The sequence below is a fragment of the Artibeus jamaicensis genome, unplaced genomic scaffold (genome assembly GCF_021234435.1).
Source record: "Artibeus jamaicensis isolate MK-2021 breed Jamaican fruit bat unplaced genomic scaffold, CSHL_Jam_final contig_548, whole genome shotgun sequence".
Lineage (NCBI taxonomy): Eukaryota > Metazoa > Chordata > Mammalia > Chiroptera > Phyllostomidae > Artibeus > Artibeus jamaicensis.
This window is the reverse complement of record NW_026521883.1, coordinates 4,333,904-4,348,757: the sequence shown is the minus strand read 5'-3', so window position 1 is coordinate 4,348,757 and position 14,854 is coordinate 4,333,904. Positions and strand designations below refer to the sequence as shown.

At 45.8% G+C, this 14,854-nt stretch overlaps 1 protein-coding gene across 4 annotated transcripts in view; it reads right to left on the bottom strand.

Moving 5' to 3' along the window:
* PYGL (glycogen phosphorylase L) overlaps positions 1–4,035 on the bottom strand; it is a 53,595-nt gene extending 49,560 nt beyond the window's left edge. For all 4 annotated transcript variants that reach the window (XM_037155707.2, XM_037155709.2, XM_037155710.2 and 1 more), the window contains exon 1: positions 3,700–4,035. In XM_037155707.2, the coding sequence (XP_037011602.2) occupies positions 3,700–3,942 (243 nt within the window). In that variant the 5' untranslated portion in view covers positions 3,943–4,035. The remainder of the gene's footprint in view (positions 1–3,699) is intronic.
* Positions 4,036–14,854: the final 10,819 nt, after the last annotated feature.

The following is a 14,854-nucleotide window of genomic DNA, read 5'->3' as shown; positions in this document are numbered from 1 at the left end:
TGTGTGAGTCAGGAAAAGGGATCTTTCCTGGGCAGGTACCAGGGAGGAGGCGCACGGCACTGCTCACTCACATGGCCGATGTCCTCGTATACAAGGCCACTGTGTCACTGGCAACAGTATCTCCTGCCACAAATACCCATTTGCATAACATCAGCACAGGTGTTTATATGTTCATGATCGCTATAAAATAACCATTGTGTACTGCTTTTGACTTTTTGATGATCTATAAAATGCTTGCTTATAAACACAGTATATACAGTGGAACCACGGCTCTCGAACTTAATTTGTTGAGAAAAACTGAAAAGTGATCTGTTCAAAGGACAAATCTCCTCTGTCACCTGAGAGACACGTGACTGATCACACAGGTATCAGCATGAAAGGGCTGTTGGGTAGAGACCCAAAGTTTTATTAGACAATCAAGAAAGACATTTTGTTCTGTGAACAACTTGGGTTGAGAACCAAATTGCTGGAGAACCAAGATTTTCAAAAACCGAGGCTTGACTTTATTTCCCACACTTGAGATTGTTAAATTATGCCCCTGGAAATAATGACTACATCTCTTAAGTATCTTTGCCTCCATTTTAATGACTACAAATTAGCAAGGACTTAAGACATTTTAGGACACTATACAAAGACCAAGTAAAGGTTTTGTAAACAATGTTGCTGCTTAAAATAATTTAGAGAGACTCTGTCACCTGAGACTTCACGAAGACATGTATTTAAGGCAATTTCCTATTTTCTCATAAAAAAATAACTGTGGGAAGAACTTTGCTTTACATTTGGAGATATATAAGACCTTGAAAAATAGTTTTCTCCCATCCTCTTACTCAGTGATCTCTAAATACTACATACTCCCGGTAGTAAAATATGCAGCATCTCCAATACATCTTAGAAATTGCATGCATGCACTGCTATCACTAATAGTTGTGTATATTTTAGAAAATGTGGAGATTTCAAGAAAAGCCTGCAAACATAAAATAAAGAGGAAATAACGATAACCACTATTTTTAAAGTAATTTAAGTTTTATCCCTAACATTACTCAGAGGACTCGGGTACTTCTGGGAAGACAGGTGGAACGGCGCAACAAAACTGAGACTTGCAGGAGGTAAGAGTTGAACGTGGCGACACTGGCAAGGGCATTCCAGGTGAAGGGTGCAGGGCGGGCAGAGGCCCAGAGGTGGAGAACAGGGCGTGGATGGGACAGCACCTCGGTGTGGTGGGAGAGCAAAGTCAATCCAGAAGGGAAATGGGAGATAAGATGAGAAGGACAGGTTCACCTGGACTGAGAAGAGTTTTAAATCCTAGATTAAGGACTAAGGCAGTCAATGGGAGCCAATGATACCTGAACAAAGGGCAAGATATATGGCTTTGTAAACTTGATGGGATTATAATGCACAGAATGAGCTGGGACTGCCAACTCAGGCACCTTTAGGAGCCAGGCAGAGGCAACACCTATGCAATATCGATCACATATAACAACAAGGAATACTGGGCCGAGAACTGTAGTGCCCAAGTACCGCCACAAAACGCTCAAAGTTAAATTGCTTGAGGATGTCTCAATGGCCAACCAAAATACGTCTGCTAGTCCCAATTTGGCTGTGCACTGACCGTTTTACCACTTCTGGGAACCCAGGCAGCCAGGTGGAAGTCTATTCCATAGATCAGCAGCCACGGCCTCAATAACAGAAGTGAGACAGCAGAGGAATATTTTCAATGGAATCTGCAGAAACCAACATCATTTGGCAACCTGCCCACCAAGGACTGCGTACAGGAAGTCAAAGGTGAGACACAAGTGTTGCGTCTGGGCGAGGGTAAGGATGGCAACGCCATGAAAATTAGAAACACAGAAGATGGGGCAGGACTGGGAAGGATCACGGTCTGTGTTTGAGGAAATAGAAAGGGATCTAGGTGTGTTCACCGAGCAATTAGAAGTGCAGGAATGGAATGTGCAATTCCTGGAAATCTGGAAAGTGCAGCAATGGAATCTCAAAAACAATTCAGACAGAGATCCCGATTCAGGATTCATCTGCACAGTTCCTGTAGCACAGGGGAGGTGGGGGCGGAGACTTAGTGGCTCTAGTCCATGCTCCGTGGGGGCAGGGACTCCTGTTGTGGTGAGTGCTGACGCAGAGCAGATACCTTATTAACATGTGTGGAGTGAATCTTGTTCACCGTTCTATCCCCAGTGTGTCACTATCCGAATACCTAGCTTATCCCTGCGTTCAAGTAGGGAAGGAGAACCCAGTGAAGAAACTAGCTAGAGAACCAGGAAAACTATAAAGTACCAGATAAGCCACGGGAGGAGTTGCATACAAGAGGACTGTGTTCTGTGAGGCTTGGTGCTAAATGCTATAGAAGAGTGTGTGGGGGAAGGGAGGTTTGTGCGGGCGAGGTCCTAAAATATAGCTTATCACCTCACTCTCCAGTTTAAAAACTGAAAAAAAAAAAAAAAAGTCCAGCGCAAGGAGCAGTCCCCTCATGCAAATTTTTAAAAAGATACAGTGAACACACACACACACACACACACACACACACACACAGCCGTCCCTGGGATAGAGGCCTAGACCTCTGGAGTGAGGAAGTTACTTTCCATTGGAAAGTTTTGTTGCAACTGCCCTTTCTTACTATGAGAATTTACTTTCTTTTGCTCCGATTTCTTGGGGGGTGCGCTGTGATTATGGACTATCTTTTTCTTTTTCACGGTTTTTACCTATTAAAAAAACTCCTAATGTACTTCTCACTGCTTCCAGGATGCACCAGTCTTTCACCGTTCCCAGTGTGCCTCCTACTACCGTTCCAGTTTCCCCTCCCAATACTGACTCACACCCACTTCACCGCAGCAGCCAGAGCTACTCTCACCCCCACTCTGCACAACACAACCCGCTCCCTGCAGTCTTCCTCAGTCCTCCCCACCCCACCTTCGCAGACTGACCAGGGGTAGGCCGTGTCCTTCTAAGCTCCCAAAGTCACCCTCCATGAAGTCCCTGCGCAGTGGACCAGCGGGTTTGTGAACGGCCTTTCTCCGCAGCTGCGGGGGCAGGTCCTACTTGAGAATGCCTCGGGAGAAAGGCCTCTATCCTGCAGGAATCAAGCCCAGGAGCACCACACCCTATTCACTGAACACCGAGGGGGGGGGGGGACACAGAGCTCTGTCCAAGGGTGGGACTGCTACTCACCACAACACTCGGGCAATACCCAGGAGAAGCCCCAGACCACTGGGCATTCTCCAACTTCCCCTCCTTCCCCAGGGGCTATATCCGTTTGGCAAATCCTATATACTTGTCTCCTATCCCTAAATATTAAGCTTCTCCAAGGCAGGGATTTGTTCAACTGCTACGGGCCTAGAGCTGTGCTTGGCATACAGACAGGAGGCGCCTGGCACCTCCTGATTAAATGTGGAGAATCAATGCTCCAAAAATTGTGAAGTGGTCAGGCGAGGGAGTCCTGACGCAGTGCTGTCCCCGGGAGCTGTCCCCGGGAGCCGAACGCTTTGGGTAGGGCTGGAGGGCGGCGTGAATACGGAGCTGGTGGAGCTCTGGCCCGTTGGCCATTCGCCACCCAGAAACGCCTCCTCGGATTCCGGGGAGCGCTTCCCCCACGGGGAGAGACTCCCGTGGGGAGGGGTCACCATGGGGGATCCTCCCGTCCACCTCGGACATCACCCCCTCCGTGGTTGTCGGAGGAGCTGGGCCCAGTACCTTGGGGCACTTCTCGTAGTAGTACTGCTGCGTTCGAATCCAGCGCCCCACCAGGTGGTCGCGTACTGTGTGAGCCAGCGCGAAAAAATAGTCGCGGGTGGTGGCCACATTGCGGTCCTTGACCAGCGTGAAGTGTAGGTGCCGGTTGAAGCCCTTTTTCAGCTCCGCCACATTTTCCACGCCCACGATACCGCGGATGCTGATCTGCCGCCGCTTCTCCTGGTCGGTCAGGGGCTTGGCCATGGCGGCGGGTGGCGCAGCGAGCGGAACGTGAGGCCCGAGGAACCCGGCAGCAGGACGCGGCTGGAGAAGGCTCTGCAGCTGTCGTTGCAGTGGTTTTTGATTTGGAGAAAAGTTCGGGGTCCGCCCCTGCGCGCAGCACCGCTCCGCCCCCCCCCCCGCCCCCCCCGCAGGCGGAGGGCGGGCTCGGTCCCTCCCCGGACCCTGAGCAGAGCAGCGGTGCGCGCTGGGACCCCAGCCGCCGAGACTGCGCGCGCCCGGCCTGCCCGGATGGGGCGGGGCTGGCCTGTCGCTGGTGGAAGGTGGGACCTTCGGTAGGTCACGTAGCCGTAGCCGTAGCCGTAGCCGCGCCGAGGCTCCCTTTGGGATCGGCGGAAGGGAATTTGGAACACGGCGTTGGTCCTGCCTTTCCATTCCAGACCTTTGGATGCAAGGAGGATGCACAGCAAAAGCCACATCTGTACAAAATTTGTTGTGCAGATGTTTGCCTGCTATGCAATTATTATTATTATTTCTCACCTGGAACGGGGTTACCACAAGCATTGGAAGGAATGTTGGAGGGTCTGTACCCTTTTACTTTATTGTTCCTCTGCTCTCGTCAGTCCTTGGCATTGCCGCATCTTGGATCCTAGACCTCAGAAAGGAATTCTCTGGTGCCCCCTTTTCTTTCATTTATTGTTTTAAGGATTCAAAGATTCGGGTTTCTCGGCTTCTCAGACGCATGCTTGCTTTGTCCAAAGCACCCCACAGCTCATCTGCCGAGAGGTAGTACTTCGTCGTCAGGAAGTCCTGGGCTGGACCTTCGGGATGATTAGGGCCCAGGGGCTTTCACCTTGAGTTACTTTTGAACGGAAGGGGGATGGAGTGGGGAGAAATGAGAGGGTGTGTTTGTGGAAAATGAAGGCATAGCTCACTGGGCCTTTGTTTACACGGAACAAAGCAGTCTGTGTTAATGGTTAATCGGCAGTACAGGAGATCTTTGCACCGTTCACTTCCGGTAGGTGTGTTCCCCGCACCCCTCCCCCAACACATGGTGTTTTAGAATGTCAGATGCTTTTCTGTTTTCAAGAAGAAGTAGTATTAGAACTGCTGGATAGACTTTACATATAATAATAAACCAAAACTGATTATTTTGAGTTGGTGCATTGGCGGATGGGGGCAGGATTGTCTGACTCAGGCTAAATGCAGCCTTCGCTATAAAAATGAAAATTCAGATGCACAGGTCTGGTAAAATATCCAACCCCTTGTACTCCAGGCTTCAGGGGTTTAGACCCTAGGCCTTTGGGGCAAAACTGAGACTGACTTTTGACTCATGCAATACCTGAAACACTGATGATCTGCATAGAAAAACATTTACAGGAGATGTGGGGAGGAATGTGTGCCATCCAGCTGAGGGCAGAAATAGCCTGAATGAGAGTGGAACCACATAAAAATGATTGATCTTAAAAAATGACTAGGCCTGTGTGGTAATCTTTGGGGGTAGATGACTGAAAGAGAAGATCCTTGACAGATTAGATAATTTAAAAAGTGTTCTTAAAATCGGTTTTGAATACCCCTTGGATGGTCACAGCATTAAGCCAATTTTGAGTCATTCACATGTTGGTATGAAATAGCTCAATCAGCTTTAATAGCTGAATAAAAGAATAGGGTGGGGCAGTGGAATGAGGGGAAGGATCTGGGTATGTCTTATTTCCAGGGAGACCTCTGAGTAGCAAAAGGCAAAATAATGTCTGGGCACTTGAATGGGAGTAAGGAATTAGGGGGTGCAAAAGAAGAGATGCAAAACTCCAAAGGCAAACTTACTGTTCCTTAGTTTTGCTTAAGACAGTTTCAAATAAGTGGAACCTAGCCCCACTATATACTTAGATGTACTTAGATATACTTAAATTCTTGCTGGAAACCCAAGATAGTAATGAGCTAATAAACACACTATTTACTTGCTTCAGTTCCTGGTCAGCGGGCCCACATCTCTGAGTGGAACATCTCTCAAAGGGGAAAAACTGTGGAATATAGACTGTCCAAACTACACAACGTGGGGAGGGATCAGCCTACCTGTGTTAAAGAGAACATCAAAGTACCAGGTGCTTTGGGCACTACACAGACCCAGGCTCAAATGATGATAAATCATATGGTCAGAGATTGTTCCCTTTTCACTTCTCTTTTAGTCTTCCTGTAAAGTTTTTAATATTAGTATATTTCTAAAACTTGTTTGCCTGCACTTTTAACAGAAAGCAGGCCCAGACTCTAAATGTAACCAGAAAAGACACCAAAGTTTGGGCTGCCTGTCAGTACCAAACCCAAGAAGCAATGACAGTGATTGATCTTTATGGGCATTTTATTCAGATGGCCAGCCATCTAAGAAGATGGTGGATTCTTACCCTAACAGACCATTTGGTCTTTTCTTTCCAGGCCAGACCTTTTATAAGGGTGGGTGGGTGGGTGGGTAAACAAGGTACAGTGAGGACTTTGAAATTCAGGGAGGATTGGGTGGGTAAAACTGCAGCATTCCTGTCCTGGGCAGTTAGCTGTTCCCAGCGGAGGGTAGTGGTCTGCTCCCCTGGAACACAAAGGCCTGGATGCCTCCAACTTATCCCCAGGCGGTAATCTCTAGCCAGTGCCCCAGGAGGCTGGCTGTTTTCCCTGGAGCCAGGATGGCCCTTATCTGTAGTTTCTGAAACAAAAGCTTTAACATACACATTACTTGCTAGATTTATAACTTTTTACCTTAAGCTAAAATTTTCCAGGTCTTGAGTCCTTTAACGTAAACTCTCTTCAGGTTTCAGCATTTAACTAAAATTTAATATTGTCTTCCATTTATGATAAATGATACTTTCCTAGTTAATGTTTCAAAATAAACTTTGTTTTTTAAGTTTTGAGTTTAAGAGAAATTCACTTAAAGAAAAATAATATTGTTTGGGTGTTACATGGGTTGGCCAGAAAGTGGAGTATGTGTGTAACCGAAGTTTGGGGAACACAGAACTTCTGGTCTCCCAGATCTGGTTGAAATCTGACACCAGCTTGTACTCTGTCAGGTCTGGGACACTGAGGCCTAGGGAGGTCGAGTTACTTGACCACGAAAATGATCTTCAAAAACCTTTTCTTGGCTTGGCAGCTCACTTTGTTAGAGCAGTGTCGATATATGCCAAGGTTGTGGGTTCAGTCTCTGGTCAGAGCACATACAAGAATCAACCAATGAGTCTGTGGATGGACGGGTGAAACAACAAATTAATGTTTCTCTCTCTCTCATTAATAAATTAAAATTAAAAAACAAAACTCTTGGGAACTTTCCTGCCTGGTTTCAGAAGCTGTAACCCCCCCATGGCTGAGGCTGAGTGAGCGACCTTTAGACCATAAGCCACTAAGGAGACAAAACTTATCTCCCTGGCAGGGGCGCCGCCTTTGATCCTTTTACTTTACCCTGCCAGGATCTCAGTGCTTGATCAGTTAGCCAATGACAGGTAAGATTCCTCAGGGGAGGGATGATGTAAGACAGGCATGATCACGGGGGCCCCAGGGAAGAACCTGGGGGGCTATAGAAAAAGGGGATGATCGGCCCTGGCCCCTGGGCTTTGACATAGCCTGAGTCCTCATTCTGTCTGCGAGAAGTCTCCTACTAATCTCTTGGCTGCCTTACTTCCCCTGCCTTTTAAAAACTATATATTTTATTGATTATGCTATTACAGTTGTCCCATTTCCTCTTCATTCCTCCCCCACCCTGCACACCCTCTCCCACCCACATTTCCCGCTTTAGTTCATGTCCATGTGTCATAAGTTCTTTAGCTTCTACATTTCCCATACTATTTTTGCCTTCCCCCTGTCTATTTTCTACCTACCATCTATGCTACTAATTCTCTATATCTTTTCCTCCTCTCTCCCCCTCCCACTCCCCTGTTGCTAACCCTCTATGTGATCTCCATTTGTGTGGTTCTGTTTCTGTTTTAGTTGTTTGCTTAGTTTGTTTTTGTTTTTGTTTTAGGTGTGGTTGTTAATAATTGTGGGTTTGCTGTCATTTTACTATACATGTTGTTTATCTTCTTTTTCTTAGATGAGTCTCTTTAACATTTCATATAAGGGCTTGGTGATGGTGTACTCCTTTAACTTGACCTTATCTGAGAAGCACTTTATCTGCCCTTCCATTCTAAATGAAAGCTTTACTGGATAGAGCAATCTTGGATGTAGGTCCTTGCCTCTCATGACTTGGAATACTTCTTTCCAGCCCCTTCTTGCCTGTAAGGTCTCTTTTGAGAAATCAGCTGACAGTCTGATGGGAAGTCCTTTGTAGGTAATTGTCTCCTTATCTCTTGCTGCTTCTAGGATTCTCTCCTTCATTTTCATCTTGGCGAATGTAATTATGATGTGCCTTGGTGTGTTCCTCCTTGGCTCCCACTTCTTTGGGATTCTCTGAGCTTCTTGGAAATCTATTTCCTTTGCCATATTGGAGAAGTTCTCCTTTATTATTTGTTCAAATAAGTTTTTCACTTGTTGCTGTTCCTCTTCCCCTTCTGGTACCCCTATAATTCGGATGTTGGAATGTTTAAAGATGTCCTGGAGGTTCCTAAGCCTCTCCTCATTTTTTTGAATTCTTGTTTCTTTATTCTTTTCTATTTAGTTGTTTCTTTCTTCCTTCTGGTCCACCCATTGATTTGAGTCCCAGTTTTCTTTCCATCACTATTGGTTCCCTGTGCATTTTCCTTCATTTCACTTAGTGTAGCCTTCATATGTTCCTCTAATTTGTGACTAAAATCAACCAGTACTGTGAGCATTCTGATCAGCAGTGTTTTGAACTGTGCATCTGATAGGTTGGCTATTTCTTGGTCACTTAGAAGTATTTGCTGTGGGGTTTAATCTGTTCTTCAGTTTGAGAATTTTTTTTTTGTCTTGTTGCACCTGTTATGTACGAGGGGAGGAGCTGTAGGTGTTCACCAGGGCAAAACAACCCAGTCACTGGGTTGTGACGCTGTATGTGGTGGCGGGGTCCGAGAGGGAACAATGGCGCTTGCTCTGCTCTCTGTTGGATTTCGGTCCCTTACACCACTTCCTTCAAGCAAACTGGGCCTTTCTGGTGCTGGTTCCCATGTGGATTGGCTTGTGTATATTCTAGGACCTTGTGGGTCTCTCCAACCAACTGTCCTGTGAGGCTGGGAGTCTCTCCCTGTGCCTCAACCCCCACAAGTGTTTTCAGTCGGTGTTTTGAGGCTTTATTTCCTGGCCCTGGGACCCTGGGTTGCAGGGTCTGTCTCGCTCCCCAGGTTTATCTGTGCAAGAATGTGGGACCACCCGGTCAGCCAGCTGCCTTGCCTGCAGTGCCTCCTCCACAGTTGCCGCCTTCCTGGGTCTGCCTGTTGCCACCCTGACCACTGGGGTCCACCAGCTGCTGTCTTACATGCCTGGGGTACCTTCCGGGCCCAGTGCTACTGCTTTTTGTGCCATGACCCCTCTCCTCCCGGTTGCCCGACTCTGCCCTGCTGGATGAATGAGCCTATTTTATCTCCTTGGTTGTTTGACTTCCATACAGTTCAATTTTCTGTCAGTTCTGGTTATTTTATTTCTAAATTGTTGTCCTTATTTTGGTTGTGAAGAGGCACGGCATGTCTATCCAGGCCTCCATCTTGGCCGGAAGTCCCCCTGCCTGACTTAAGCCTGAAACAATGCTGGAGGTGGGCGGCACCCTGTGCTGGGAAGGGCAGGTTCCCTCGGGAGATCATGCCTAAGAAAGAATGCACAAAATCCTATGAAACCTACTTTGTTAATACCCTCAATTTAAATAATAAGGGACCAAGTAGGAAGTGAGTTTGTTCCCCAAAGTTTGGTGGCACTTTAACTATCTGACCCTCAGAGTTCTTTGAATGTTATCTATTGTTTACTCATTTCTACCTGACCATGATTGATGAGCTTTAGTCCTGTGCAAATTGAACCCAATAAAAGCTTGTCAAGGCAAGGTTCCAGGTGCTCTCCCCTTGAGAGAGTGGCCATCTTTTTTCCTCCACAGGACTTGGTAGTCCGTGTGAATTTGTCTCATATATCATCCACAATGTCGTGGACCCCACGAGCCAGGGTCTACATCATAAAACAAAAAAGACCTTTCACCTCTCCCTGACCAGAAACACCCAAAACACCAAAAAGTGTGATTGCCTGGGAAAGTGTGCATTAAATTGCTCACATCTGTTTACACCAATCTTGCCCCCAAACCTGTGTTCCTGTTTCCCATCTGCTTCTTCCCCGGGGCTGCTGTGGTGAAGCATTGCTGTGAATAATAAGCCAGCTCTCCAGACCTCACAGGACAAGTATCAGTTTCCCACTGTGGGAAAAGAACATTTGGAATGTGCGTTAGTCTGAGTCTTCAGAGAAGCCGATGAGAAGATAGGATTAAACATGCAAGGACTTCATTAGGGGAAATGTCTGTGGGAGAGAAAATGCAGGAGGAGCCAAGTTAGCAGGGGAGAGTGTTGGAATGGGATGCAAGTCTGAGCCCCCAGTGAAGGACAGAGGGCGGGGAGAGTGGAAGGGGGAACCGCAGACTGCTGTGCAGTCGCAAGGCCCCTGGACAGTTATGGAACCAAAGTCAGCTGTCAGAGAAGTCCCCATGCTCTTAGTCCTTGGTGGGAGCATCCCCTGGGAGGCGTGGCTTCTGCACAAACACAGCAAAGATACCTGGGGCCCCTGGTTATGTTCCCTGGAGTTGCAGGTCTGTGAGGCCCATTCTAGTGGTGATCATGGAAAGATATTAGATAAACAAATATAGGTTAACAGCCATTATGTTTCAAAGTAGGCCTTATGGTGTTGGCACACCACGTTCAGGCTAATCAAAACCGCAGCTCCTACGTTTCAAGGGCTCTGGCTTGGCTCTTAATATGCATTCCCCAATTTAGCTCTCTGAGGCAAGTTCTATTTTTTTTTTTCCCATTTTACAGGTGAAGAAACCAAGGTTTAGAGACATTAAGTAGCTTGATGAAGATCACTTTACAAGTAAGAGGCTGATGAGGTTTTCAAATCTTTCTAAATTGTTTTCCCTCCTCTGAAACAGGATTTGCAATCTGTTACGTAAATCTGAATTCTGCCTGCCCCTCAGCTGACTCACCCTATGTTCTGCACTGCTCTCTGGCTTTTTGACCTACTTCTAATCAGTTCTGACGTCCAGGGAAATGCCAGAGGTCCAAAGTGGCCCACAAACAGGTCATTTGCCCTCCAGAGGTGGACAGTGTAAAAAGTGAGCTAAGCTTTCTGCTCAGTGAGTAAATTTCAGTACATTTCACACAGTATATTTAATGTCTGAATCTGTCAACCAAGGTGCTGCTGTTTTAAATATTTAGTAAGATGACTGAGAGCCTTGATTTATTACATTATTGAATGTCCTTAGAATCTGTAGGCAGCTCGCTGACTGCATCACCATCTCTATAATTGGCTGTGACTGTGACCATTCGCTTGTTACCGGAATATATCTGGCTTGTCTTGAAGCAAGTGGGTGCTTGACTGGCACTTTCAGGTCCTGTCATATTTGATTTGCTCATTAATACAGTAGTTTGACTTGTTAGGTGTGGTCTGGTGGGAGTTCCCGAGAAGCCAGAAATATTTAGCAGCCCATCTTCTCCCTGCCCCTCAATTCACCTACGAGTTTAATAATGTGTCTGTTGTGGAAAGTGCTGACACTGGGGAACCACCGAGTGATTCCAATGTCTGCAAAGTGAGGAGAACATTCTTTGTCCTACTCACTCCACCAAATGGCTAAGCTCCAAAAAGAAGAAATAATGAGTGGAGAAGTGCCAGGAAATGTGAAAAGCATTATCAAGATGTCAGCTTTTGGATTGGGATCATATTTTGAAATATTTTGAAAAGTCAGTGTTTGACTTTTCTCCTGCAGTTTATTTTCCCCTCTCTGTGTTGAGAAGCCACCCTGGCACCTGTGTTTTGAACCTCTGGGGAAGGACATGAGCCTCGCTGGGTTTGGCCTGTTGGCCTAGGTTAACGTTTGGGGGACACACCAATAGTAATAAAAAAAAACCCTCTGGTATTATTACTGATGCAACAAGACTTGTGTTTCAGAAAAAACTCTCAACTTGTGAGAATGAATGAAGCTAATTCTGGGAAAATTTTGCAAAGAGATATGACCAAATGCTGACAGAGGAAGGGAAGTGAGACGTGTGCTCAGCACAGGATTTCAGCAGATGATCATGATGCAACACGCGCCTTGTCTCAGGGCCTTCATTGTACGGACCTTTAATGGGGCCCACATTTTGCCCTGGCCTTTGTGTGAGATCGGTTACCCACAGGATTTACCATATATAGCAGGTGGCTCCTATACACATATTATTGGCTTTAGAATATCGTTCCCTGAAGGGGTAAATTGAAGGAATCACAAATACCACCTTCTCAAGTGCCAAATACTTTAACTCCTCTGAGCTGTTTAATTACCCACATTTAAAGCTCCAACCAATAAGGTGCTTAAATAATGAGGGGTAACATTTATTAGCTTAAGACATAATATAGAGAAAAATAGGTACCTTTTCACCTAGTATTTTCAAAAATGGAGCCTGGGAGTTTGGGTGATGTATTGAAAACTGATCTTACACAAATGTGGGGCTTTTCTTTTTGTCCCACATTTGCCCCATGAAATACAATTCTGTATAACATAACCTATCTCTATTTTTCAAATTCAATGTTTTAATTTCTTGACTTATTAGAAACAGATTTGTTAAGCACCTAGTATGTGCCCAGCGTTGTGCTGGGCACTTGTGATACATCAGTGAGCGAAATTGACCGTAGGGGAGCCAGACACACTGCTTCCCCAGTACCTTGTTTTCTGGGAACTGACCCCTCTTTATTCCCAGCCCTGCCCCATCCTTTAGAATAAATCCATATGCTTATTGTGGGAGTGCTCATTTTCTAACCTGAACTAGGTTTCACAACCATGACTATATGATTCCCCCATGGTCGTGTCCCTGGTGGAAGAAGGACCTGGGAGTCTTGCCCAGCTTGGAAAGTCAACAAAACATCACTAAATGATATACGCCTACTGTGTAGAGGGTACTGTGCTCACTATTAATGGTACAAAAAAATACAGGCCATATCACTGCCTTACATGAACTTTTAAACTAGGTTAAGGCACCATTGCTACCTGAAGACACAAGGCCAAATATGCTAGAGAAAAAAATAATTAGCCCAGCCCTGATTGGTGTGGCTCAGTGGGTGGGGCGTTGTCCCACAAACCAAAAAGTCACTGGTTCAATTCCCGGTCACGGCACATGCCTGGGTTGAGGTCCACGTTGAGACAACTGATCAATGTTTCTCTAGTGCATTGATGTTCCTCTCTTTCTCTCTCTTTTTACCTCTCTCTAAAAATAAATAAAATGTTTTTTAAAAAGCAATTAGTCTAGACCTTAAGAGCTATCTAAGTTCAGAGGAAGGAAAGAGAATCATGTATTTGTCTTAAGGCCAAATGTCAACAAATGTTTCTTTTTCTTCCTGGAAGTTCTATTTACTCCTCACCCTCTTGAATGATATAATATCTTAGTTATGGAATCATTATACATTTCCAGTTTAAGGTGAAAAGATGAGCTTTACTCCGTTAATAATTTTCATGACAGATCATCTTGGTTTTTTTTGAGGAAAGGACTCAGCGTGAGAACTGCAGAACAGGCTTCCACCAGCAGGTGGAGGTATTTGCCACTTAAAGTTGACGTCTCTGGCTGCTGAGTGGTTGAGCAAAGGCCGTGAATTGCAGTTTAATCATTGTTTTATTTGTTTCTTTGTTCTAGGTGTTTATGCACAAAAATATTGTGAAAAATATTCATATTCTTTTTAATCTTTTTATTGTATTTTTCCATCACCATTTAGTCCTATTAAACCCGCCTCCCCCCTGCATACCCATATTTTGGAAGATAAATAAAAATTGATTATTCTCATCGCTGTAGCCAGAGCATAAAGAGATGGCACTTTCTTCTCTTCTAAACACTAAATGTAAATATATTGAAATTTAAATAAATAATTATTCTGATATAGAACATTGATGAAATCTTAAAAATTTTTTAAATGTTCATGGACACAGACCACAGTGTGGTGCTTGCAGGGGGGAGGGGGTATAAGGGGAATAAATGGTAATGGAAAAATATGATAAGAATAAAATATAAAAGTAAAAATTAAAGTAGGAAACTTAGAAATGAAACCATGAAAAAAAAAGAAAACATGGGATCGTAACATTCTTTTGCTAGATTTGGAACACACGCAAAGTTGGATGTGCTAGCGGCTCGGGCTTCCCAGTCGCCCGTGTGAGTTTACCGTAGCAGAGTAGATGGACCTCTACACTGGTTCACGGGGGTCTGTCGCAGGTTTCCAAGCCCGTGTGGGCGTGTCTGCAACCTGGCGAGCCAGGCGTGAGTGAAGTCAGTGTGCCCAGGGGAGCCGGAGTCATCAGGAAAGAAGTCAGGCCAGGCCCACTGCTGGGGCTTCAGTCTATATAGGCTTGTCTAGCAAGCTGTGGGCGGCCTGTGGAGGTTGAGGAGCTTCTTGGGTGAGAACTCACCCTAAGGGTAAGCTCACCCTGCCGATTAGCTTGAGCCAGGAAGAAGCCTTAGTTGTGGTAGCAAGTCTGGCTGGGGCATTGTAGTGGGTTCTTGATTCTGTTCTCTGGTATAACTATCAAGAAGCACGTGTTCCATTGGACAAAGAGGTCTGTCAGTAAAAACTGAGAGAATTTTCTCACCAGGCTTTGTAAAACTTACTCAGATCTCAGAAATACTGCTTTATCTTTTAACAGGAGCAGGTGAGTCATTCTTGCACTTCATTCCTGCACAGCTTGGAGTTTTGGGGGAACCCCTGTGCTTGGGGGGCTGAGGATTCCAGTCGGACTGCCAGCCCGTGAATACCCCTTCTGGAGACTCCCAGGAATACAGGGCTTGGTGTGCAGAGGTTGGAGGTTTGG